The sequence below is a fragment of the Macrobrachium nipponense genome, chromosome 21 (genome assembly GCF_015104395.2).
Source record: "Macrobrachium nipponense isolate FS-2020 chromosome 21, ASM1510439v2, whole genome shotgun sequence".
NCBI lineage: Eukaryota > Metazoa > Arthropoda > Malacostraca > Decapoda > Palaemonidae > Macrobrachium > Macrobrachium nipponense.
This window is the reverse complement of record NC_087212.1, coordinates 80,259,604-80,284,113: the sequence shown is the minus strand read 5'-3', so window position 1 is coordinate 80,284,113 and position 24,510 is coordinate 80,259,604. Positions and strand designations below refer to the sequence as shown.

General features: G+C 38.7%; 1 protein-coding gene across 1 annotated transcript in view; it reads left to right on the top strand.

Annotated features, from left to right (window-relative positions):
* LOC135198199 (uncharacterized) overlaps positions 1-24,149 on the top strand; it is a 73,749-nt gene extending 49,600 nt beyond the window's left edge. The window contains exons 3-5 of the mRNA XM_064225777.1: positions 8,174-8,325; positions 13,149-13,307; positions 23,832-24,149. Coding sequence (XP_064081847.1) covers positions 8,174-8,325; positions 13,149-13,307; positions 23,832-24,044 — 524 coding nt within the window. The 3' untranslated portion in view covers positions 24,045-24,149. The remainder of the gene's footprint in view (positions 1-8,173; positions 8,326-13,148; positions 13,308-23,831) is intronic.
* The last annotated feature ends 361 nt before the right edge of the window (positions 24,150-24,510 follow it).

The window sequence follows — 24,510 nt, the reverse complement described above, 5'->3', positions numbered from 1 at the left end:
GATGTCATGAATTTTCTGGATGAACTTTTCAGTATCCATGGTCCAAGTCATATCCTGTACTCTGATAATGAAACCTAATTGAGAGGATGGTAGGTGTAGCGAAAAATATATTGAGAAAAGCCAAAATGTCCGACTCCAATATCCACAAAACCCTACTACCATGGAATGAAGAGTCAGGAGAAAGATATCCAATAGCCTTCCTATTAAAGTGGAAACAACCCCCCTGATCTCATGGAGCATCACTTCAAGCTATAGGAGACCAGCACCAATTCTAAAAGCAATTACATATAATCTTTATATATATTCAGAGTCATTACCTGGTATGAAGGTGCTAGTGGAAGATGGTAAGAATTGGTTTCCTGCTATAATAAAGTTGAAAAATACTGGACTCAACCCTATACCTTAATGACCCCAAATGGTAGTGAAATAAGAAGAAACCAGAAGTTTTTGAAGGATCTTTCATGGAATGCTGTAAAACAATTTACATTCAGGGAGTTACCAGCCAATGGCACTGATAGTAATACAGCTGTGCAAGGCAATAATCTATATGGTTTATAACACAGGTGATAATAAGATTCTTAACAGAACTCTCATCAAGATATTTCCTCACTAAGGCTATATTCTTATGATGTGATCCCCCAGCTTTCACTACATTATTAATTTGTATACTGAGTGACAAGCTACATTCCACGTAGCTACACCCCGAGATCACCGACCCTATCAGTTGTCTCGAATTAATTTTCAATAATACACACCTGATTAACACCCAGACTCCTTAAGAAACTCTCCTTACTGACTATCATAAGCTCAGTTTTATTTTCGTTCAATTTCAACTGTTTCAAAGTCATCCATTGCTTAATATTCGATAGAACTTATTTAATTTTCTATTGGTATCCTTAATATTTGTAACAGTGAAATAGAATTGTGTCATCGGCATATAAATTATATTCTACTTCAAGATTATGTAGTATATTAGACAAACTAATTGTATAGACACAAAATAGGACAGGGCCAGATAAACTTCCCTGAGGAACTCGTCTCATCAAAGGTTCATACAATGACGTGGCCTTTCCAATCTGTAATCAATATCATCTATCCTTCAAATAGGCCTTCAAAAGTTCAAGTGCATGATCCACAACTCCAATGGATTGGAGATCATCTAAAAATAAATCATGTACTACAACTCTGTCAAAGGCAGGGCTAAAATCCAAGACCACCAAAAATACCACACTTAACTGTATCCATCATTTCCAATAGGTCATTTACCACTAAACATAAAGTGGTCTCTGTGGTCTGTATACAGACTGACAATCAGGAAAAACACTTGTGATATTTAGGTAAGCCATTGATTGTTCTAGGATCGCGTATTTCATAATTTTTTCTTTTATGTAAATGATAAATTTGATGCAGGTCTATATTATGAACTCACCTCCTTAAGACACTGTTGTGGGGTATATTTTACCCTCCCCCCAATTTTTTTTTTCTTCTACTAAAAAGCCTATATATGTCCCAAGAGGGCTGGTGTTCCCAGGAACTTCATGTTTATGAATGGTTTTGCAATGAATGGCAGTTTTGTTCATTTTACATGCCCATGTTGCCCTGGAGATGGGGAGCTGGAAGAAATTTACCCTACAGCAGTGTTACTGTACTAAATAGCAAGGGTATAATTTACCCCACGACAATGTTACTGTAGAAATAGACTGCATAAAATACCTGGCAAAGTAGAGACATATCCTAGGATGGGCTGGAGATTCTACAAGTGGAAGCTGAACACCTAAACATCATTTCAGTCTACAAACCCCATCCTACTCCTTTCTCATGGCCCCAGACCAACATCTCTGACAATAAGCCCTGTTTTGTGGTTGGGGACTCCAATAGCAACAACACTGTATGGGATTATGATAGCACCAACCACGATGGTGAGGCAGTGGAGGAATGGGCCCTTGCTAATCACCTTACAATCTTATATGATGCAAAAGATGACACCACATTTCAGAGTGCACAATGGATGAGGGGATGCAATCTGGACCTGGCATTTGTCTCTGCTAAATACCACCAATCGCTCTCAAGAACAATCATGGACCCAATACCCAAATCCACACACCGACTAGTGGCTATTGACATAAAACCAGTCATACAACCCAGCGAAACAATTTACCCCATGACAGTTTTACTGTAATAAAAAGTATTTTACCATAGTATGAAATAGTATAGTAAAATACATGTGATTACCTCTTTTTGTTGTGTTTTCATGTACATCTAGCTATTATATTTAGTTATTTTTTAACTAATTATCAAACAATAATCTAATTATTTTTGGCAGGTTAATTTGCATAACAGAAATAAGGGAGGAGTCAATTGTTTTGATATGATGTGCGCATTGTATTCAAGTGGAAGGAGGACCAAGTGGTGGCTATGTGTGTTTTTTTGTGGTATGTTGAATTCCATGGTCATCAACTACTGGTCATTTATTCTAATAACCTTGAAAAAAGGCCTGTCGACAGATGGGAGCACCATAGTTACATCAAGTAGCTGGCAATGACCCTCATCCAGCCCTAGGCAGAACAGCTCCTCAGCAACCCCCACCTCTCAAGATCCCTCAAATCTACCACATAGCTGGAGTTAGAGATCTCCCTTCACATAGCTCTGCAGCTGCTTCAGAGTATCCTGTAATAGCAGACAGCAAAGCACCCATGGTGTTATGCACAAAAGAGGACCGAAAATCAAGGCACAGATGCAACAACTGTGGACATTCTGTGTCCCTGCCACATAAATCCAGTCTGTGTGGACTGCATTGAACAAGAAAAGTAAGACCTTTGTTTACCTTTTGTGAATTTCCTTTAATAGCAATCAATACACATAATAATATGAAATAATAGAAAAAATTAATTTTGTTACATTTTTCCTCAAAGTTATGGTTATACTTTAATGGTAAAAGACATTAAAAAGGATTTTGCTTGTCTCAGACTCATTTCATTCTATTCACAGAATATACAGCTATTAAATATGGGCCTATACAATTCACAAATAACTGACAAAGGGGGAATATAGCCAGTAATTACAGGCCTATCACCTGCCTACCAATAATGTGGAAGTTACTAACAGGCATCATCAGTGAAAGGCTATACAATTACCAAGAGGATACAAATTCCATCCCCCAGCAACAGAAAGGCTGCAGAAGGAAGTGTGGGGCACAAAAGACCAGCTCCTGATAGACCAAACTAAGCATGGCATTGATTGACTATAAGAAAGCCTTTGACATGATACCACATGCATGGCTAATAGAATGGCTGAAAATATATGGGGCAGAGGAAAAAACCATCAAAAATACAATGCGCAACTGGAATACAATACTTACAAGCTCTGGAATAAGACTAGCACAGGTTAAAATCAGGAGAGGGATCTTCCAGGGCAACTTACTGTCCCCACTACTCTTCATAGCAGCCAGGATTCCCATAACAAAAGTACTGTAGAAGATGGATGCTGGGTACCAACTCAAGAAAAGAGGCAACAGAATTAACCATCTGATGTTCATGGACGGCATCAAGCTGTATGGTAAGGACATCAAGGAAATAGACACCCTAATCCAGACTGTAAGGATTGTATCTGGGGACATCAGGATGGAGTTTGGAATAGAAAAATGTGCCTTAGTCAACATACAAAACGGCAAAGTAACAAGGACTGAAGGGATAAAGCTACCAGATGGGAGCAACATCAAACACGTAGATGAAATAGGATACAGATACCTGGGAATAATGGAAGGAGGGGGATATAAAACACCAAGAGATGAAGGACACGATCAGGAAAGAATATATGCAGAGACTCAAGGTGATACTCAAGTCAAAACTCAACACCGGAAATATGATAAAAGCCATAAACACATGGGCAGTACCAGTAATCAGATACAGTGCAGGAATAGGGGAATGGACGAAGGCAGTACTTCGCAGCGTAGACCAGAAAAATAGGAAACATATGACAATACTCAAGGCACTACACCCAAGAGCAAATATGGACAGACTATACATAACATGAAAGGAAGGAGGGAGAGGAATACTAAGCATAGAGGAATGCATCAAGATAAAAAAACAAAGCACTGGGGCAATATCTGAAAACCTGTGAAGAAGAGTGGCTCAAGAGTATATGGGAAGAAGGACCGATAAAAGTAGACAAAGGCCCAGAAATATACAGACAGGAGAATGACAAACAGAACAGAGGAATGGCATAACCAATCAATGCACGGACAATACATGCGACAGACTAAAGAACTAGCCAGTGATGAAATATGGCAATGACTACTGAGGGGAGAGCTCAAGAAGGAAACTCAAGGAATGATACCAGCGGCAGAAGATCAGCCCCTAAGAACCAGATATGTTCAAAGAACGATAGATGGAAATAACATCTCTCCCATATGTAGGAAGTGCAATACAAAAAATGAGACCATAAACCACATAGCAAGCGAATGTCCGGCACTTACACAGAACCAGTACAAAAAGAGGCATGATTCAGTGACAAAAGCCCTCCACTGGAGTCTGTGCCAGAAACACCAGCTACCTTGCAGTAATAAGTAGTACAAGCACCAACCTGAGGGAGTGATAGAAAACGATCAGGCAAAGATCCTCTGGGACTATGGTATCAGAACTGATAGGGTGATACGTACAAATAGACCAAACATGACATTGATTGACAAAATCAAGGAGAAAGTATCACTCATTGATGTCGCAATACCATGGGACGCCAAAGTTGAAGAGAAAGAAAAGGAAAAAATGGATAAGTATCAAGACCTGGAACTAGAAATAAGAAGAATATGGGATATGCCAGTGGAAATTGTACCCATAATGCAGGAACACTAGCACGATCCCAATATACCTGAAAGGAATCTGGAAAAAAAACAGTTGCGCTAAAGTAGCCAGGACCATGCAGATCTGTGCGCTTTTTGTGACACTTTAAAACGTACTTTCTCGCAGATGTCCGTCTAAGACTGGTCAAATAAATTTACTACTATATACTATATTAGTACTTCATGCAGAAATAGAGATTTTAATTTTGCTGGTATATTTCTCTACAGTAAGCCGTAAAGTTTTATAGATATGGCAACAACATAATGGTTATTTTATAAGCAGTCTTTAAAGATCGGTAAATTAGCTTTGCAGCATTTATCAGGGCAATATGCCCTATCCTAGATTCATCATGAGTGCTCCATCGGTTGGGAGGGGTGAAAGTGGTGGTTGTTGGAGAAGTGGTCTGAAGGCTGACACACATGCCCTACATCTCCCCACTACTCTCTTGGCAGTAGCTCTCAATCCTGGGCTCCAACATTCCTACCGGAAAAGAATTATCAGAATATTAGCCCCACAATGCATGTGAGTTGAATCTAGGATAGACAGTATCAGGAAAAAAAGTAACAAGAAAAAATGTAACGGAAAGAAAAAAAAACGCAATAAGAAAGAAAGTAACAAGATAAAAAGTAACACAGGGTTTTCACATCTCATTTAATAACAATTTGTGCCCTGCTTCTAACACAAAGGAAAAAGAAAAACAAGGTTAAAAATATTGATAAAATCCACCGGACAAAAATATATAAATCTAACTGAAGGAAGGAGAGAGGAGATTCCACTCTTAATTGGAATCTATAAAAGTGATTTAGTAGTTATCGACTGAGTGGTAACTCCAGCCACTCACTCAGTACTGCCTATTACCTATTACTTAACAAGGGTTATATTATCTAATAACCCTTGTTAAGTCTCAACAAACATTTCAGCTTGTGCTGTAGGTAGCTATGCTATTATCCAAATGAATTGCTTATTCAGAGTTTTGCTAAAAAATAATATGCTTACAGTTTCAGAGTTTTACAGAACAGAATCCAAGGCTACTTCATATGAGCAGCTGCCAAGATTTGTTTTGAAGGATACATGTATTCTCGTTCGTGTGCCCGAAAAGAAAAAATTGGTGGAAATGTTCAGAGAAAGGGAGCAGAAATTGTAGAGGAGTCTAAGCACTACACACCAGTTTGATAATCCACAGGCAGGGCCACCTCACAACCGCACTTCTGACCAAACCAGCGTGACCTATGCTATGTGTCGTAACATGAAGCAACAAGCAGCCACCTCCCTGGACAAACCATCCAAATCTTTGCCCAAGCAGTTGCCAGTCAAGACCATGATGTTCAGAAGCAGTTTCCATGTGAAGAGATCAAGCAATCCCTCCGGTATCAACGGTGCACACCAGCAGTCCCTGAAAACTCTAGGACCCAACCCTCAGCAATTCCTCCTTTATGACAACGGGCCAGAAGCAAACTCTCATATCATTCATTGCCTTTGCAACAAAAGAGGACCTCATTCATCTAGCAGCTGCAGAGATAATCTATCCACATGGATGGTAACTTCAAGATGGCCCCACCACAGTTCACTCAGATTTATGAGCTCGAGTTTCATTCAGTGATAGTTATGTTTCATGTGTCTAGGCTCTGCTACAGTAGTCAAGAGCAGTGTACTCAGAGTTGTTTGATGTTATCATCGACTGTAACTCGGAGTCAGGATTTATCCTTCAAGTACAGACGGTTGTGAGCGACTTCAAAGAAGCTGTTTTAGGGTAGAGAATTGGATAGCAAGGGATGTTTTACCACCTTACACAGAGCACTTGGCATAAAATTCAAGGGATTGGTCTTACACAACATTACCATTCAAACCAGGGGTTCCAGCTTTTCTGCGGTATGTTGGATGGACTTGCCTTCCTACCCACTAATGAGGTCACTCCTGTAGGTCATAACATTTATCATATTGTCTAATGATTTATGCCACAGGAAAGAAAGGCCCCCTTGCGGGCGACTGGCTCCGCTTTGATCTGTAACTTGCATCGATGAAGTCGAGAAGGCTCTGAAGTCTTCATGTATTGAATCGCAGATGATTAGGTCATGGGGCCATAGGAGTATTTCTTGCAATGCAATGATGCCTTTGAAGTTTTTGCAGAACATGTTTAGAAGAGGAATGTTCCACTTGAGGCCGAAAATATTCCAAGAGGTTATATCTATTGCATCCATGGCTACTCATGAAGATGGGAGATGAAAGTGCTGATCATTTGGGTGGATGGGGGCTTAGCCAGGGGGTGTGGGCTGTCACTTGCCGTGGGAGGTTGGCTGCCACTTGCAGTGGAAATGACCCTGCTTGGGGTGTCAGTAAGTTCCCCTGGGGGGGTGGGTGGGGGTGGGGTTGGTACCGGATTAGGTTATATCTTGAGACTATTATATTAAGTCCGAAATATTTACCTTTAAAAACCTCGAGGTGTTGAAATAGGCAGGTAATCCTGTAAGCCACTTTATGTTTACTTTTCCATGGGAGTTCGTCGAAGATTATGGGGTCAGAGCCCGTAAGAAACTATGGTGTCTAGCGTCACTGATGAGTGCAGATTGTGAATTGCTATGTGACATCTCTTCTCAGGTTTTGGGCGAGGTGAAACACGAATGTTAGGCTCTGGTCCAGCAGCCAAACGAGAGGCTCTTCTCTTTTTTCTGCTTGTTTGTGTCTGCCAGCCTCCAGACCCCTCATGATCACTCTCATCCACATCAGACAGGTAGACAGAAAACAAAGCAAAAGAGAAACATAACCTCCTTGTCGGAGGTAATGAATGACCACTCATCCCCTCTTAGCTTTTATTGCATGTAAGATCAGAGGTGACTATTATCTTGACGTCAGTATCTTTTTGGAGGCAATAGCAATCAAGGCAAGACCACATGAGCTGGCTACTGTAATAAGAGTGACTTAAATAGTAAAATGGTAACCCTTTTTAGTGCAGCAGTGAACATCGGAGTTTGATGATTGTAAGGAACAGAGAGAAATGAAATTGATAGGCATGAAGTTATCTAAAATATAAAAGACCAGACTTTAGCATGTGTTCTTATTTCTCAGAAAATTTTTTAGAATAGGAAAGTTTTTATACAAATGACAGTTTTATTTTTGATAGTTTTATCTGTATTTACGTATGATATCCATTCATATTTTACCATATTTCTTTTGACTCGTTATTGTTTTCCACATAAGGAAATTATATTAAATAAACTTTTATTCACCTGTAGGTATAATTCATTTTCACGTTTCATCTGAAGTTATGCCCATTTTAAACAGTAACTGTTATTTAATCATTTTTATGGCAATCATATAATTTTTGAGTTTCATTCCAGTTTTAGGAAATGTCACCAACTCGACCGGACGGGCTTGGAGGTTTGGACCACTGGGAGACAAATTCGTCGATAGATTCATAATCCGAGACACTGACTCTCCCATATATCAGAGAGAAGTGGATGCTGTTCAAGAGTGGATTTTAGATGGCACTGTTAGTATCTGCATGAATTTTTCAAATCGTCTTAGGCAATAAAGTAGTGAATTTACATGAAGGGAAATAAGTTGTACAAAATCTAAAGAACAGAATACAGAGGGAGCCCCCAGACATACATACATACATACATACATACATACATACAGATATAAATGTATATGAAGGCAATTATTTTAGTGGTATCAATAAGTTTTCCTTATCAATCTTTGTATTTTATTGTTTTATTCTAAGGCTTTCTTTAATTTATTGTTTTTTATTCGATATGTTTCACTGCTTTGTGGCATTTTCAGGTAACTGCTAACCTTCAATATAGAATTACAACCTTTTTGTTTACCCTGTGGAGTCCTACTGATGAAATGGGCGGCTGCTTTGGACTTGTGGAGAGTGGTTCCATCTGAAATGAGAAGAGGGCCAGAAGGCAGAAGCTTTTGATATCCACATATGCCCCGAGTGTTTAAGGAAATCTGCACTGAACAGGGCCATTTGGATGTTGGAGTTGATGCATTCCCACCAACATTTTCTTTCCCGTTTGGTGAAACAGTAAGGGTTCCAGTGCCTTATGGTGGTATGAGGCTGCTGTTGTTGGCCACCAGGCGCAGCTGGGTGTCTGGCGTCTGTTGGCATTTTCTTCTGAATTAATCAGACTGTGTCCATCATGAACCTCCTGCAGGAGGCAAGGTTGGGGATGTAAAATCTACTGAATCGGGAATCATAAGGAAGCCATTTCTACATCTTCGAATAGTCACTGCACACTTTTTCTCCGTCTACATCTGAGGATGCGGTTCCTGGCAACTTTCCTGAGTTTATGGTGGTATATGCCGAGTCCATGTGGTTGGGTAGCATTCTGTTTAACCAGTATGGCCACTTCTTCACAATGTTGGCTAGTTTTTTTGTTTGTTTTGGATCTGGTCTTAGTCATCTCCACCCTTCTTTTTAGAAAGTCCACAATGCACTTGGCACCAGGAAAGGCAGTCCAGGTGTTTGTTGGAAGACAATCATATCCATGCATCTTTTTTGCTTTTAATTTCCTTTGTGAATGCTGATAGTCTTTAGGTCAAAATGAAATGTCACTTATCTTGTGCCCTTGACCGAAGCATCAGTGGTAAGAAATATTTTTAAAAATTCGTAATAATTGTTCTGTTTCATTTAACAACACTCAGTACAAATTGACCTGCCCTTCACAAAGTTTGTGGAAGAAGTATTTGCATTACAAATCAAAATGAAATCAGATGAATTACTTAGAAAAGGGCGGAAATGACAAATGAAACCGATATACAAATCAACCAGGCTTTTGTTGCTGATTCATTGACCCCTATATTTTTGCCCACAGTCCGGTCTTTGATTCCTTGAAAGGCTATTTTCGGAACTTTAAGAAAATTTTCCCTTAGGTTTGCCTCTTAATTAGAGTCTTATTATGATAGGAATGTATCTTTTTGGCTAATTGGACCTTTGGCAGATGGATTGCGCTGCATAGGCAGAGGTTTTCGGCCTCAGTGCTCTCTCATTTTCAATTTTTTTTTTTACTTTTTCTGTTTTCATATTTCTGGGTATTCTATTCTTTGAAAGTTTGCTTAACAACCTTATGTTTCTTCCCAAATAATATCGTTAGATCCTTTCTGATCATAATAATAAGAAATAACTTGTAAAATATAGAAATATTGTTGTACATCTAAGATCTCTTGCGTGAGAAACGATGTAGATGTATGATCAAATTTATTTCTACATTAAGAACATGATAATCACATTCGTGTACTTCAAATACAACATTATCACCAAGGTCTGTAGCTTGCCTCTGGAGTGCGATGTTCAACCTGCCTCGGTAACTCCTCATGTACTGTGGACGTACTTAGGTCCATGGCTTCTGTGACCTGGTGGGAAGCACCTCACTCTCCCGCTCAAAAGGCCCAACATACGTTTGACACGTATATGAGATAGAAAATAATTCATAATAATAATAATAATAATAATAATAATAATAATAATAATAATCATAATAAGAAGAATAATAATAATAATAATAAAAATAAAAATAATAATAATACATAATAATAATAATAATAATAAGATACGTTTTACAAGTATTTATAGCATGCAAGGTCGTGAACAATCGGTGGGCGGGTCGGTGGGAACGGATTTTAATTGGTCGTTGGATGGTAACGAAATCTCCCCCTGAGGCGTTCAGACCTACGTAGTTTGGACGGGGTTATTAGCGTCGGTTGGGTGTTGGTTGGGGTTGATATATCTTCCGCTCGTTCTCTCCTGCTTTCTCTCTCTACTTCTTCCACTCTTTCTCTCTCTCTTGCTCTCTCTCTTTCTCTTTCTGCAAGTTCCTCTCTCTCTCTCTCTCTCTCTCTCGTTCGCTCCTTCTCACGCTCTCTCTTTCTTCTCTGCCTGTCCTCTCTCTTCTCTTTCCGCCCTCCCCTCTCTCTCTCTTTCTCTTTCCTCTCTTCTGTGCTCCTCGTCTCTCTCTTTCTCTCTCTGTTTGCTCCTCTCTCTCTCTTTCTCTTCGCTCTTCTCTCTCTCCTCTCCTCTCTGTCTCTCCCCCCTCGATCTCTCTCTCTCTCCTCAATCTCTTCTCGTCTCTCGTCTCTCTCTCTCTCCCCCCTCGATCTCTCTCTCTCTCTCTCGTGTCGGTATACGTAGTCGGTTGGTTTCTTGCGCCATTTCTTCTTATGATGGTGGGAAGAAACTCTGTTTCTTTTACCGTGTTGATAGTCGGTTTTTTCTCTAATATGCGTAATGCTTCAAGATAACGTAGGCGTTTTCGGTCCGGTGCATGGTCAATAATTTCTATGTTCTTTATAAGCTCAGCTCTTTCTGGTCTCCTGTTATGTTTTTCTCTATAGTGAATGAAAATGGCCCCTTCTTGAAGATGACACGAGAGACGCTTGGAGAGTCTGGTAGTGGTCATCCCGATATAAGAATGGTGGCATCCATCCACCGAGCATGTGAATTCATAGATGACACTCCTTCTCTTCAAAGACGTTTCTGGGGGCGCCGGGTTGTTTCTAAGAAGCAGCTGGCTGGTTTTCATGCTTTTGTAATAAATTATGAGGCTAATTTTATCACTTTCTGTAGTGGGGGAGACATTTTCACTGATTATTTTCCTTATAGCCTTTTCATCTTCCAAATATTTGTGGTGCATATGATTTTTATAAAATATTTTTATAGCTCCACTTTGGTCGTTAGTTACGGTCGTTCTTTCTTGGTGCCATTTATTTATGGAGTCCCTCGTTTGGCGTTCGACCATACGATTTGAAAAGTTATTATTAATGAGAACTTGTGTAGACCTTTCGATCTCCCTGGTGGTTTCTCTCCATGTGGAACAGTGTGTAAGGGCGCGGCGGACGAAGGCATCTACCACCGATCTTTTATACCTGTCAGGGCACTCGCTGGACCCATTAAGGCATAGACCCGGGTTTGTGGGTTTCTTGTAAACCGTGGTGGTGTATCCCGTAGGGGTCTGCTGTACCCGAAAAAAAAAAAAGCAATCCCACATAAATAAATTACAAAATGAAATCAAAATAATACCAATGAATTTTCCTGGAATAAAACATAACATATAACATCTCTGAAACAAATGTTTAAAATATATCCCGGCATAAATGTGAGTATGCTTACCCATTCCAGCAGTAAACAAACACTAAAAGAAATAAGACCAGTACATGCCGAATGCAGCCTCTCAGTGCCCAGTTATCCTTCATCTGACTAAAACCAGCTCGGAAGTGTACCTACTTCCGCCCATGTACAAACACACGTGACCTCTATGACCTTGATCACAGACTGAGACAGCAGTCTTTGACTGTTCAACACCACGCCATCCAAAAAGTGATGCATCGTACAATACGAAGTCCCGCTATGTCTCTGTCCAAACTAACGGTGACAACAATAAAATATGTTCCGACACACTCGCTTTTTTTGATCTCCTGAACAGACATTTTGTCATCCTCTCCACAGTGCTGCAAAACCAAACTATGGACTTGCAAGTTCATGAATTCTTTTCACAATACTATTTCAGATGCTCGGCCCCACCTACCTTTCTGGATGCCCTTGTCCAGCCCCAGTAAAAAAAACAAAACAAAAAAAACACATGTGGCCGGCAAAAAAAAACAGAAAAAAACAAACAAACATATTAATATGAACACCATTATGAATATAATTCATTTACTTGCAAGTACACAGCTTGGTTTTGTTGCACTGTGGAGAGGAAGATAAAATGTTCCGACACGCTCGCTTTTTCGATCTCCTGAACTGACATTTTGTCATCCTCTCCACAGTACAGCAAAATCAAACTATGTACTTACAAGTTATTGAATTATATTCAAAATGGTGTTCATATTATAATTCACAATACTATTTCAGTTATATAGTCAAGAATTATTTCAGTCTTCTTTAAAACCCTAAAGCATATTTACCTCATTATTTTCATTATCCAATTTTCAATCAGGAAGTGTTTAATGAAATATGGAAGGTTATTACCAAGTTTTACCCTTTATTATAATTATTAATACATCATACAAAAAGTATCATATCCTATCTGTTTCAGACAACGTAATTTCATTTATTAATTCTCTTGATTCCTGTAAGAAGGTAAATCCATTGCAGCCTCACACACACACACACACACACATACACACATTCGTATTAAATCTAATTATCAGTTCGGTTTCCTCTCATTTCTCACAGTATTTGATTGTCCGCAGGTCTGTATCTCCTGTTTTCATGGTATGCATAAAAAAGGCAACGCTGGCGTCAATGGCCTCTGATGATGAGATGCCGCACTGACAAATGTATTGATGAATCTTTGCTTGTCTTTCCAGTGTTTCCACGTCATGCGGGATCATCCCTGGCACGGGGTTCCTATCCTGGGTGGTATGTGGGGTGGGTGCAATGACTGGCGACATGAAGAAGTTCTTGCTATAACTAAAACCATCTTCCGACTGGCTAAATCAACCCGTTCTGACCAAGGGGAAGTTGGTGTAAGTATGAATGAGAAGAATTGTAAATACTGTTTCTGGCAAGCATTAAGGCAAGTGTTAATTCCTCATTAATTTTTTAAGTCACTCATTGATAGATTAAAAAAAAAATTAACGCAGTTCCTGAAACTGAAGTTATTACAGATCTTACTCATACATTATCATTTTGTAATTTTACATTAGTTCTGGTTTTCATTTAAACGACTTAATAATTTCACATGGAGTAGCTGTGCAAAAATCTTTAGATGTGTTTGAAAGGGTATAGTATCCTCTGCTGGATCTCCTTAAAACTGGAGTATGGGGTACACATGATTCATCACTCATTTATTTGAACATTACATGAAACATCAAAGATTCTGCACAACCTTCTGAGGCTGCAGATATATTATTGTTATAAGCTCCATCTACGCTAGTAGATCTAGGCATTAATTGGTCATGGTGTCTCTAACATATTTCCAAAATTATGAACTAGCACAAGATACTTTTCTACCCCTAAAACTTCTGAGATTTTCCATTCAACCCAGGGATCTCCTTTTCCAAATTTTTTTTGGAAACACTGCATCTCCAACGTTATACTTAGGAGTTCGCTGAGAGAACAATTTCTTTGACAAAACTTCCAGAACTCTGTTTTTCTAGAATGGACCTTAACCAATTCAATGGTTATTTCAAAGGGATGACCAAACAATAGTTCAGCAGGTGACTTTCCAGTACTAGAATGTGAACTACTTCTATAATTGAACAAGAGTCTACAAAGCAAGTGTTTAAAGATCCCCACAGTTTGCTCAGCTTACCCATGTGACGAAGGGTTAAATGGTGCAGAAGTTATAAGACTAACACCATTTTTCTTATATACTTAATCTCCTTTGAAACAAAATATGGAGCATTATCAGACACAATCTCATCTGGAATACCAAAATTAGAAAAGGTTTTCCTATGCAACTCAATAGTAACACTTGATGTTGTTGAGGAGGTAACATGGACATCCATAAACTTAGTATAAGCATCTACAATCACAAGAAGATACTTATTATCCACCGGTCCAGCATAATCTATATGGAATCTAGACCACGCTTTACCAGGTGAAGGTCAAGAAGGAACAGGAGCTTGATTTGGATGGTAATTAGTATAACAAACATGACAACTCTTTGTAACCTCTGCAATATCTTGATCAATCTTTAGACACCAAACCTAATTCCTAGCTTCTGCTTTCATGACATTAATACCATTAAAAAATCCTCATAGTAGCACGAGTCTTCAAATGGCGAAACAAATACACAGTTATGTAAATGAACATTATTTAAACTTAAAACTTCAAGGATATCTTTCGGGAATCTGTTCAGTTCCTGAAAGCTATCCTTAAAGTTTTAAATTTAAATATATGTACATTTACATAACTGTGGATTTGTTTCTCCATTAATACCATTATGACTGCTAGGTAACCGATCCAACACTTTACACCTCAATAGGGTGGGTATGACAATTCTGTTTCTATACAGTACTACATCATCGTATAAACTGAGATCAGCCTTCACGGTGCCATACTCAGACAATCCTGGATCCCCTTTAGACCAACCAAATTTAATACACTGAAGGATTTTATTTAAAACTTCATCCTTTCCAGTACATTTCTGTATTACTTAAAAAGAAATATTGTCAAAATCTACTGCTTCAAACTGCTCAATGTAGTCTGCAGGTGTATGAAACTCAGTATCATCCTTAATAGGTAATCCATTAAAGGCATCGGCAACTACATTCTCTCTGCCTGCCTTATAGACAAGGTCGAAAGCATACTGAGATAACAGCAAAGCCCAGTGCTGGGTACATGCATTGGCTTGGTATGGGATCTGACGTCCTTTACCCAAGAAGTCAAGTAATGGTGTGTGGTTAGCCCTAGCTTCAAACTTTCTACCAAGTAAGAAATATCTAAATCTGTTTAAAACAAAAACTAATGCAAGACCTCCTCGATCTATCTGAGCATAGATCCGTTCAGCGGATGAAAGTATTTTACTCCCAAAATATACAGGAACCTCTTTTCCATCAACTTTCTGTAACAAAACACCACCAACTCCCATGGGAGAAGCATCAACTTCTAAAATCAATGAACTTTCTCCTTCATAATTACATAACAATGGACTTTCAGCCAAATTTTTCTTCACAGTTTCAAAAGCAGTTTGGAAATTTACTCCATTTGGATTTTGCATTTTTTTTAACAGATCATACAAGGGAGCACACTTAATAGAAAAATTATGAGCAAACTTACAGTAATAAGTAACTATAACAAGAAAACACTGAACTTCTGCAATAGAAGTGGGAGATAGAACATCTATTATAGCTTGGACCTTTTTGATATAAGGACTAACACCTTCAGAAATATAACCCAAATATTCTAATAAAGATACCTTAACAACATTTTCTCTTATTAATCTAAATATTATGCTCTTGCAAAATATCTAAAACGTTATTAAATCTAAAATCACGCTCCCCTTCAGTTTCTCCACTGATAATTATGCCATCTAAATGGACACCAACACCATCAACATTTGATAACAAACAATTAATAAACCTTTGAAAAATATCAGGGGAAGAAGAAAGATCAAAAGGTAACCTTTTAAACTTAAACAACCCCATATAGGTATTAATTACTAAGTATTTCTGTCTCTCTTCATCCACCGGTATTTGTAAGTAAGCATTTTTCAAATCCAAAGTGGGAAATATTTTTCCTTTACCAATCTCTATTAATAATTCGTCAGTCTTTGGTAATGGATACTGATCACAATCTATACATTGATTCAACTCCTTGAAATCATCACAAATGCGCACAGAGTTATCAGATTTCATAACAGTAACAATAGGAGCTGTCCATTCAGCTGAACTGACAGATTGAATTATATCATCCTTAACCCAAGTCTGCAAAGCATCTACAACCATAGTCGTATAATGAAATAGAACAGTTTTGTGTTCTTTTTTAAATCAAGTACTGAATCACCTTTCACATGAATCTTAGCAACCAAACCAACAATTAGTTTCTTAGGGCCAATCTCATATTTATCAAACAAATCCTAAACATTTCTGTCAATCTTATTTACTTTAGATGAATTATCTATGCCTATCAAGCACATACCAGTCTTACCCATCAGATCTTCACCGCAAAAATTTGAATCATTATTTTCCACTTCACAAAAAATCTGACCGACATTATGATCATTATAAGCAACATTTACAGAAACTTTGCTTAAAACATATATGTTAACATTACTAAATGCCTTTAAATGTTTCTTACAATCTTCAGTAGGTAAACCTAAAGTGTGAGCCCAATCTTCACTGCAGCACAGAATCAACCTCAAAAGGAACAATATGGTCCCTAATTGTCACCTTAATTACATCCTTTACAGCATGAACAGTGGTGACTGAAAAAAGTTTATCTTCCCTGTCACTCAGAACAGTTACATCATCAATTGCTTTAACACTTTTCCTATTTTTATGTACTTCAGATTTATGACCACTTTTCTGTACATCATTTTTACTACTACTTACAACAGCTGTACAAACTTGCAAGTGCCCATTTTTCTGGCACTGATAGCATACCTTATCTTTAAAACGACATTTCACACAATCATGAGGGTATTCACAGTATTTACAAGGAACAGATTTCTTAAAAAATGACTTCACCTGTTGTACAGGGAGTGACTTTTCATTAACAAAAGCTATCTCTAAATTCAAAACCCTTTCAAAAATTTGAGTAGAGATCATGGACTTTAAATATAAATTTTAGCAAGCTAATTTGTAAAATAAACTTCATGCTCTAAAGCCATAAACAACTGGTTTCTAAATCGAGCATCAAACCGTTGACCAAACTTGAAACTCACAGCCTTTTCCCAAAGATTTCAGGTCAGCATACAAATCTTTCAAACTCCACCTTTTTTCCTTCCTTGCTGGAAAGCAAGTAAACTTCTGTGGTAGCTAGGTTTACCATCATAATGTGCTTTAAGCAAACCTAACAATTTTTCCTGTGGCAAATCTGGTGCAAACACTTCAGTACCTAGAGACACCAAAAAAACATTCTTTTTAACACTGTCAGTTATAGATATATAATCAAAATTTGCTTCCAGTAAACTCAACCACAATTCATAAGTAATTTTGGAGGGGTTAAAACCATTACTTTTAATTTGTGGAGTAGCCATATCCACTAACTTCAATGTCACCAGCTTATTATTTACATATAAAGCACAAGGTAAATATTCACTAAACCAATCTGTAGGCTACGTGCCAGTAATACAATCTGTAAGTCACTAAGTCTAAAATATTCACTAAACCAATCTGTAGGCCATGTGCCAGTAATACAGTCTGTAAGCCACTAGGCCTAATACCTTAATGTGACAAAACCTTCATAAGAAAAACAACATAACCAAATGTAGGCTACATGAACAATCAAAACCACAGTAGCTTTTACACATGTTGCTATCATAACCTGATGTAGGCCACATGACAACTCTAAAGACAAGTAAAACCACAAGCAAAACCACAGTTGCTTAAGCATACTGTATCCTAATAGGCTATGTAACTACAATACACCTCTATATAATCAAATCACAAAGCATTAGCCAATGCAAACCATTCATTTGTTGTGATGCCAAGGCATCCTCCATTTGTTGAAGCCTTCCTCTCAGCAATTGTCCAGATGAGCAAATCTTCAAAACAATGCTACCATACTGTTTTCCTCTTCCATCGGGTCCTTTTTACTTGTTGCCTCATTGCCAAGATGAGGAATGAATGATTTATACAGCTACTTAAAGTTGGTTTAATGGAAGTCGTCTAGCTACATCTGGCCAGCCAAAGTGTGGATATCTCTCTCCCGGTCATGCTCAGATCCACAATAACCCACAATGCATTAGTACAACAGCAGAGCTTCGATATGTGCAGTTTAAATAATATATACAACACTCTTCCGAAGTGTGATTAACATTATTCCTCCAAAAATATTAAGATTTTCATATAATTATACAGGGGCCAACTTTATTGAGCAAAGGGTCTTAGCCAACAATCAAGTCATCGTTGGCCTCTTCAGTGTGGATAATAGCAACAGAACACCTGCGGTCAGGATTCCATTGATTAGATTTTTACTGTCTGTCAGAGCATCATGTTGTGAAATTATTAACTTTAATGGTTTGTGAAAACGTCCTCTTTCTGGGACTTGGGAGGAGGTGGTTGTAGAATCATATTGTTATTATTACTTGCTGTTAGCTTTTGATTACGACTCAACATTGTTATCTGGCCACTAATCTGCAGAAGTTGTCTGTAACACCCCGGAAATTAGGGAAAAATGTACTAGAAGTTTCTAAACTGGTTAGGTTCTGTTCTTGTGTAAACATTCGCAATGCTCATTATGAAGATTGCTCTTTTATTTCTAAACTGACAATGAAAAAATGTGCACTGATGCAACACTGAATGCCATTGGCCTCGTCTATCTTTCAGATGGTCAAACGCTAAGTTTCCAATACTATGTGATAAATAACACCCAATGATCCAAGCATTTGTCAGAAGTTGATGTCTTTATACATTGCGACTAGGAGAATTGGGCAAATCACATCTTAACATTGAATTATTAGGATGGAGTCTCACATTGTAGTACATACCCATGTTTATATGGATTTCCTTCGGTTTCATATCTTCATTTTTTTTACCATGTTCAGATCTTTCAGTTGTGCTGAGTACAGTGAATGAAGAAGATATTACAGTTTTTTTATGTAAGTTGTTGCATAATGCAGTAACACCAAAACTTTTATTTAATTTTTTTTTCTTTGTGGAAGATTTATAAATTTCAATGACCCATGTGGGTTAGGGTAAGACAAGATTAGCTTGCTACGTTCATCTCTTGTGCTCTGATTAGAATGAATCCGTTTCTATTTTTTTTCTGTTATATTGTCTGCAGTGTGAGTTTTCTGACCCAGTGTAGCCAATTCCTCTGTAAGCACGCGTGTTCATCCACATGGCTCTCCTGCAGATGAATCAACTTTCACACTGGATAAAGCACCATACGGTCAACACGAGGTCAAGAAAAACACAGAATCTCAAGACGATGTTTTTGGCGAATATTTCCGACGAGGTTTTCGTCACGTAATTGATATTGCACTAGTCTAGTTATCAAAATGTCGTCCATTCAACTATGTATACCTATTCGAAACTCATGTGTTCTACATCTATATAGTTGTATTTTTGCCTCTGTGAAGAAACAGAGAGGCCCAGAGTTAATCCCTTTTTCCTACTTGTGGCCCATATGGGTTTATGACTTTTGTGAATTTTGGATTAATAAATCAGTTGTATCCGCACCTGCACTTTTGCTTACATCTCACTCTCACACTGGTGACATTGGAGATGACAGACCATGCAAGTGACCCCATGCCATCAGTGAGAACCTCGCCACTGCCTTCATCCAATTGCCGCCCTCCATGGCCTACCACCTAGAAAAATTGTTTTTTAGGATGGAGACAATGTTCATCGACGCAGAAAACAGCCGCCATCCTCGAATTCCTGCTGGACAATGTGTTTGAGCAGATAGCAGCATGGCTTGAGGAACTAGACACTCCAGTAACTTACAACATCCTTCCTCGAATTCCTGCTGGACAATGTGTTTGAGCAGATAGCAGCATGGCTTGAGGAACTAGACACTCCAGTAACTTACAACATCCTTCCTCGAATTCCTGCTGGACAATGTGGAGCAGATAGCAGCATGGCTTGAGGAACTACACCAGTACTACGTAACTTACAACATCCTGAAGGATGAATCGAAGTCATCCCTCAGCATGCTGCTAGCCCAGAGATAGAAAAAAGTTCCTGAACCAAGTGGGGACACTGATAGGTGACGAGAGGCCATTGCAGGTGTATAAGCGGCTATGGCAACTCATCACCCAACCAGTCAGAAGTGGAGAAGCTGAGTCATCCTTGGACTTGGTGAAGGAAGTACTCCTCACCAAATTACCCATCCAGACAGTAACTGTGATGCTAAATGCCTCCACCATGCCCATAGAAGAATTTTTAGTCATAGTGGACGAGGTGCATATGGCACACAGACCCCTCACAGCCAGCATCAGCAGCATGTCGCACAGAGCAGTCACCTGACAGTGAAGGAGACAGCAATGAAGATGAACCATCCATGCCCTATTTACAATAAGCATTTTCCCAGACAAGAATATAAGGGAAACCAATTACAGAGGAACTGGAGATTTTGGGAAAAGTGAAAAAGTGCTACAAAGGCTGCATATTCTCAAAAACACACAGTAGTGTTGCACATGTGACCATCTAATACGAATGTGGGGGGTTGGGGTGACCAGATAGGTTGCCTTGTGGTCTTTCTTCCAGGTATGAGAGATAAACGGAGACATGCTCTGCCATAAAAGATGAAATATCCGACATGGAATTTTTGGTTGATACTGACAGCCTGCAGGTCATTCATCCCAGCATGACCAGGAGAATGGATAAACTGCAGCCAACCCCCCAACCAACAGGCGTCGACAACCATCGAAGCACCACTAACGATGTGCAGAAGTTGGTAGATGAATGTCAAATTCGACACACAAGACTACGGCAGGTCCTTCATTACGGCTGACATGACAATGGCATTATTAAGGGCAAATATCCTAACTGTGCTTAACCTTCTAGTCATGAGAATCACAAAGAATTCATCTCCTCAACAGCCAAGCAGATGTACAACCACAATAGCAGCAGACAAGAAGAAGCAGAAAATATGGCCCATTGCACTAAATGTCCCATCAGGAGAAATAAGAGAATTGCTACACAAATACAAAGATGTATTTAAGGATGACTTTAAACATGACCTTATGAAACCAGCGAAGCACAGAATGAAACATTCAAAAAGAAGGTGCCCCAATCCACTAAAAATTTAGAAAAATGGTTTCAGGGAAGCTAACCTACATGAAAAAAGTCTACAAAGAAATGGAAGAAGCTAGAACGTGCCAGAAAGCCTCTGGCCCATCGGCATCACACCTACACATGATGCCAAATACAAACGAAACATGGCGCCCCTGAGGAAATTACCAAAAAGTGAATGTCAAGACAAAGATTTACAGACAACCACTACCAAACATAGACATAACAAATGAAGTGAGTAGAACAAGAATATTCACCAAAATCTATCTGCTGAAAGGATACTTTCATGTGCCGATAGCAAAAGGAGACATAGAAAAACAATAATAATCACTCTGTTCAGCTGACACAATAATAATCACTCTGTTCAGACTTGCACATTTAATTACAACTGCTTCAGCCTCTGCAACTTGGAGGAAACATTCCAAAGACTAATGGAAAAGATATTTGGGGACCTTCCATTCTGTGTAATATATGTGGATGATATACTAATATCCAGCCCGAGCCTAAAACAGCATCTTAAGCATGTGAGAGAAGTGCTGAAAAGACCAGAAGAAAATGGGCTGATTGTGCGAGTGGGGAGAAAAAACAGTGATCTTTTTAGGACACAAAGTGAGCCAAGATGGCATAAAACACCACCCAAACCAACAACGGTGAAATCAGTACAAGAATTCTTAGGACTTATAAATTATTATTACTGATTCATCCCAAATACAGTGATCCCCCTGTATTCACGGGGGATGCGTACCAGACCCCCGGGAATGTTTAGAATCCCCGAATAGTTGGAACCCCTATAAAAAAGCTGAAAACGGCCTATTTTGGTAGGTGAAACTCAAGAAAAAAGTGCATTTTATGATGAAATTGATAATAAAAACCATGAATTTCTGGATATTTCTCATAGAAAAATACCACGAATAGGCAAATTTTCCACGAATAATGGGTAGATGTGGTCCAGAGAGAAATCCGCGAATCCGTGAGTCTGCAAATCTGGAGAATGCCAATTTGGAGGCCCACTGTATAGCTAAAATTATGAGCCCATCTATCAGTGTTTGAAAGGATAAAAAAATTTAAATTGGGGAAATGAACAAGGTGATGCATTTAAATTAGCAAAAGAAGCAATATCAAATGCAACAATACTAATATTTCTCTATATAACAAACAATGACAATCAATGCAAGCAATATAGCGATGAGCACTGTCCTTGAGCAGGATACTGATAATGGTCGCCACACATTAGCTTTCTACAGCACGAAGCTAACAACCACAGAGCAGAGATCCTGGACATTCAACAGGGAAATTCATGCTTCAGGGACGAGAATTCGTGGTCCAGACGAAGTACCAACCCCTGGTGCATGCTTTCACGAAATCAGCAAATGTGTAGTCAGAGCATCAACAACGACAACTGTCAATGGTAGATAGAAATGCAAGATGGGCAGAAGCAATCCCAATTCGACAACAAACAGGATAAAGCTGAGTTAAAGCCCTTATTGACTGGGTCAGTAGGCACAACGTTCCCAAGATCAAACATTACCGGTGACAGAGGCTTAGAACCAAAATAATGCATATTGCCACCTACAACTCCGAAGAAAACAGAATCATGGAGAGGCCGCACAGATTATTAAAAGCTTCTCTAACTGCCAGATGTCAGGGAGGCAGTTCGAGAAAAGAACTACCATTTACCCTGCTGGGATTGAGACCACCACATGAAGTGTTCAACGTATCCCTGACTGAAGTTCTGTATGACGAAGAATTGACATTACCAGCAGATGCCTCCCTAGAAAACAAAAGCCCGGTAATGACATCTGAAATGAGAAAGGTGATAGAAAAACTGTTACTAGCAAGAACAATGTACCAATCAGACAGAAAAGTGTTTGTCCCCGGAGGGTTAATGAATGTAAACTACCCATTCATCTGGGTTGACACACACAAACCCTCCTCACCCTAGTATAATCTGGCCCACAAAGAATTCTTCAGTGGTGATCGAAAATGTTCCAAGCGCTGGTTGATTGAAGAACAACATTGTTTCAATCAACCTGTTGAAACCAGCCTATATACTGGATACCAGCCCACAGTTGTGGGTTTTTTCTGGGGTTGGGGAAGGGAAGCATTGTACGTACATGGCTTTCCCACATATGAATCAACTCTTACCTCGGAGAAGCACCATGTGGTCAACAGGAGGTCAGGAGAAAACAAAATTTCAAGATAATGTTTTCGGCAAATATTTCAGATGACGCTATTGTCACCTTATTGATATCATACCAATCTATGTACTAAAGTATCATTCATTCAACTATGCATACTTATTCAATACTCATGTGGTCTATATCTGCATAGTTGTAGTTTTGCCTCTGTGAAGAAACAGAGAGGCCTAGAGTTAATTCCCTTTTCCTACCTGGCAAAGGTTGGGACTACTTTATGGCCTGCAAAGATTTATGGCTAAAGTGAATTATGAATTAATAAATCTTTTGTATCCTGACGTGCACTTTCACTTACATCTACACTCTCACACCTTCATTATAAAAAGAAATCCAGTGAGAGTCAAAAAGTGATTCAGTTGTTTGGTTGAACTGTTTAATTGATAATAAAAATCATAATAATTAATATATTGAGAATCAGTCCCAGGTTTGATTGATTTTTTATTTACAGAAACATTTATACCATTTGGTGAAAGAGAATGGTACCATACATGACTCTTACACTTGCGGCTCGTTTCGGGGCTCCAAACCTTTCCCAACACAGAGGTTTGGTGATACTTTCATTGGCCAGAAGTCACTTATGAAATCTTTCCGAAGGCGTGATCTGAAGCAATGTCCTGCAAAGTGTCGACCTAAAAATCATCCTGATTGGCTATACTGCTGAACATTCACTGCCATATTGTTTGATAAGTTGGAGTGTGCTATGATTTTGTTTGATATAATCTTCTTTCAGTACTAAAGATTATAGATATTAAACACATCTTTTATGTATATTGTTTTATTTAACTTATTCCTATTCTTCTCTCTTCCACACTGGGATGTCCTCCTCTCCTAATCTGTTTTTTTGTCCATATCACTAATAGAATGCCTCAGTAATCTTGCATATAACAAATCCACCATTCGTTTTCAGCTCATTTAGTCTTTCAATGTTTTAAGCACTTGATTTACTGAATTATTTATAATATACGTAATGTGGTGCTAGTTCAGGCACTGGCGAAGAATAGTATACTTAACATGTTTTGTCTATTCTCTGCTGTTTATTTGCTTCAAACCTGTTAGAATGCAGAGGTTGATGGGGAAGGTAATCAGTGTCCTTGTCTAGATGAGGCCGGAAGCGGAAGAAAATGGAT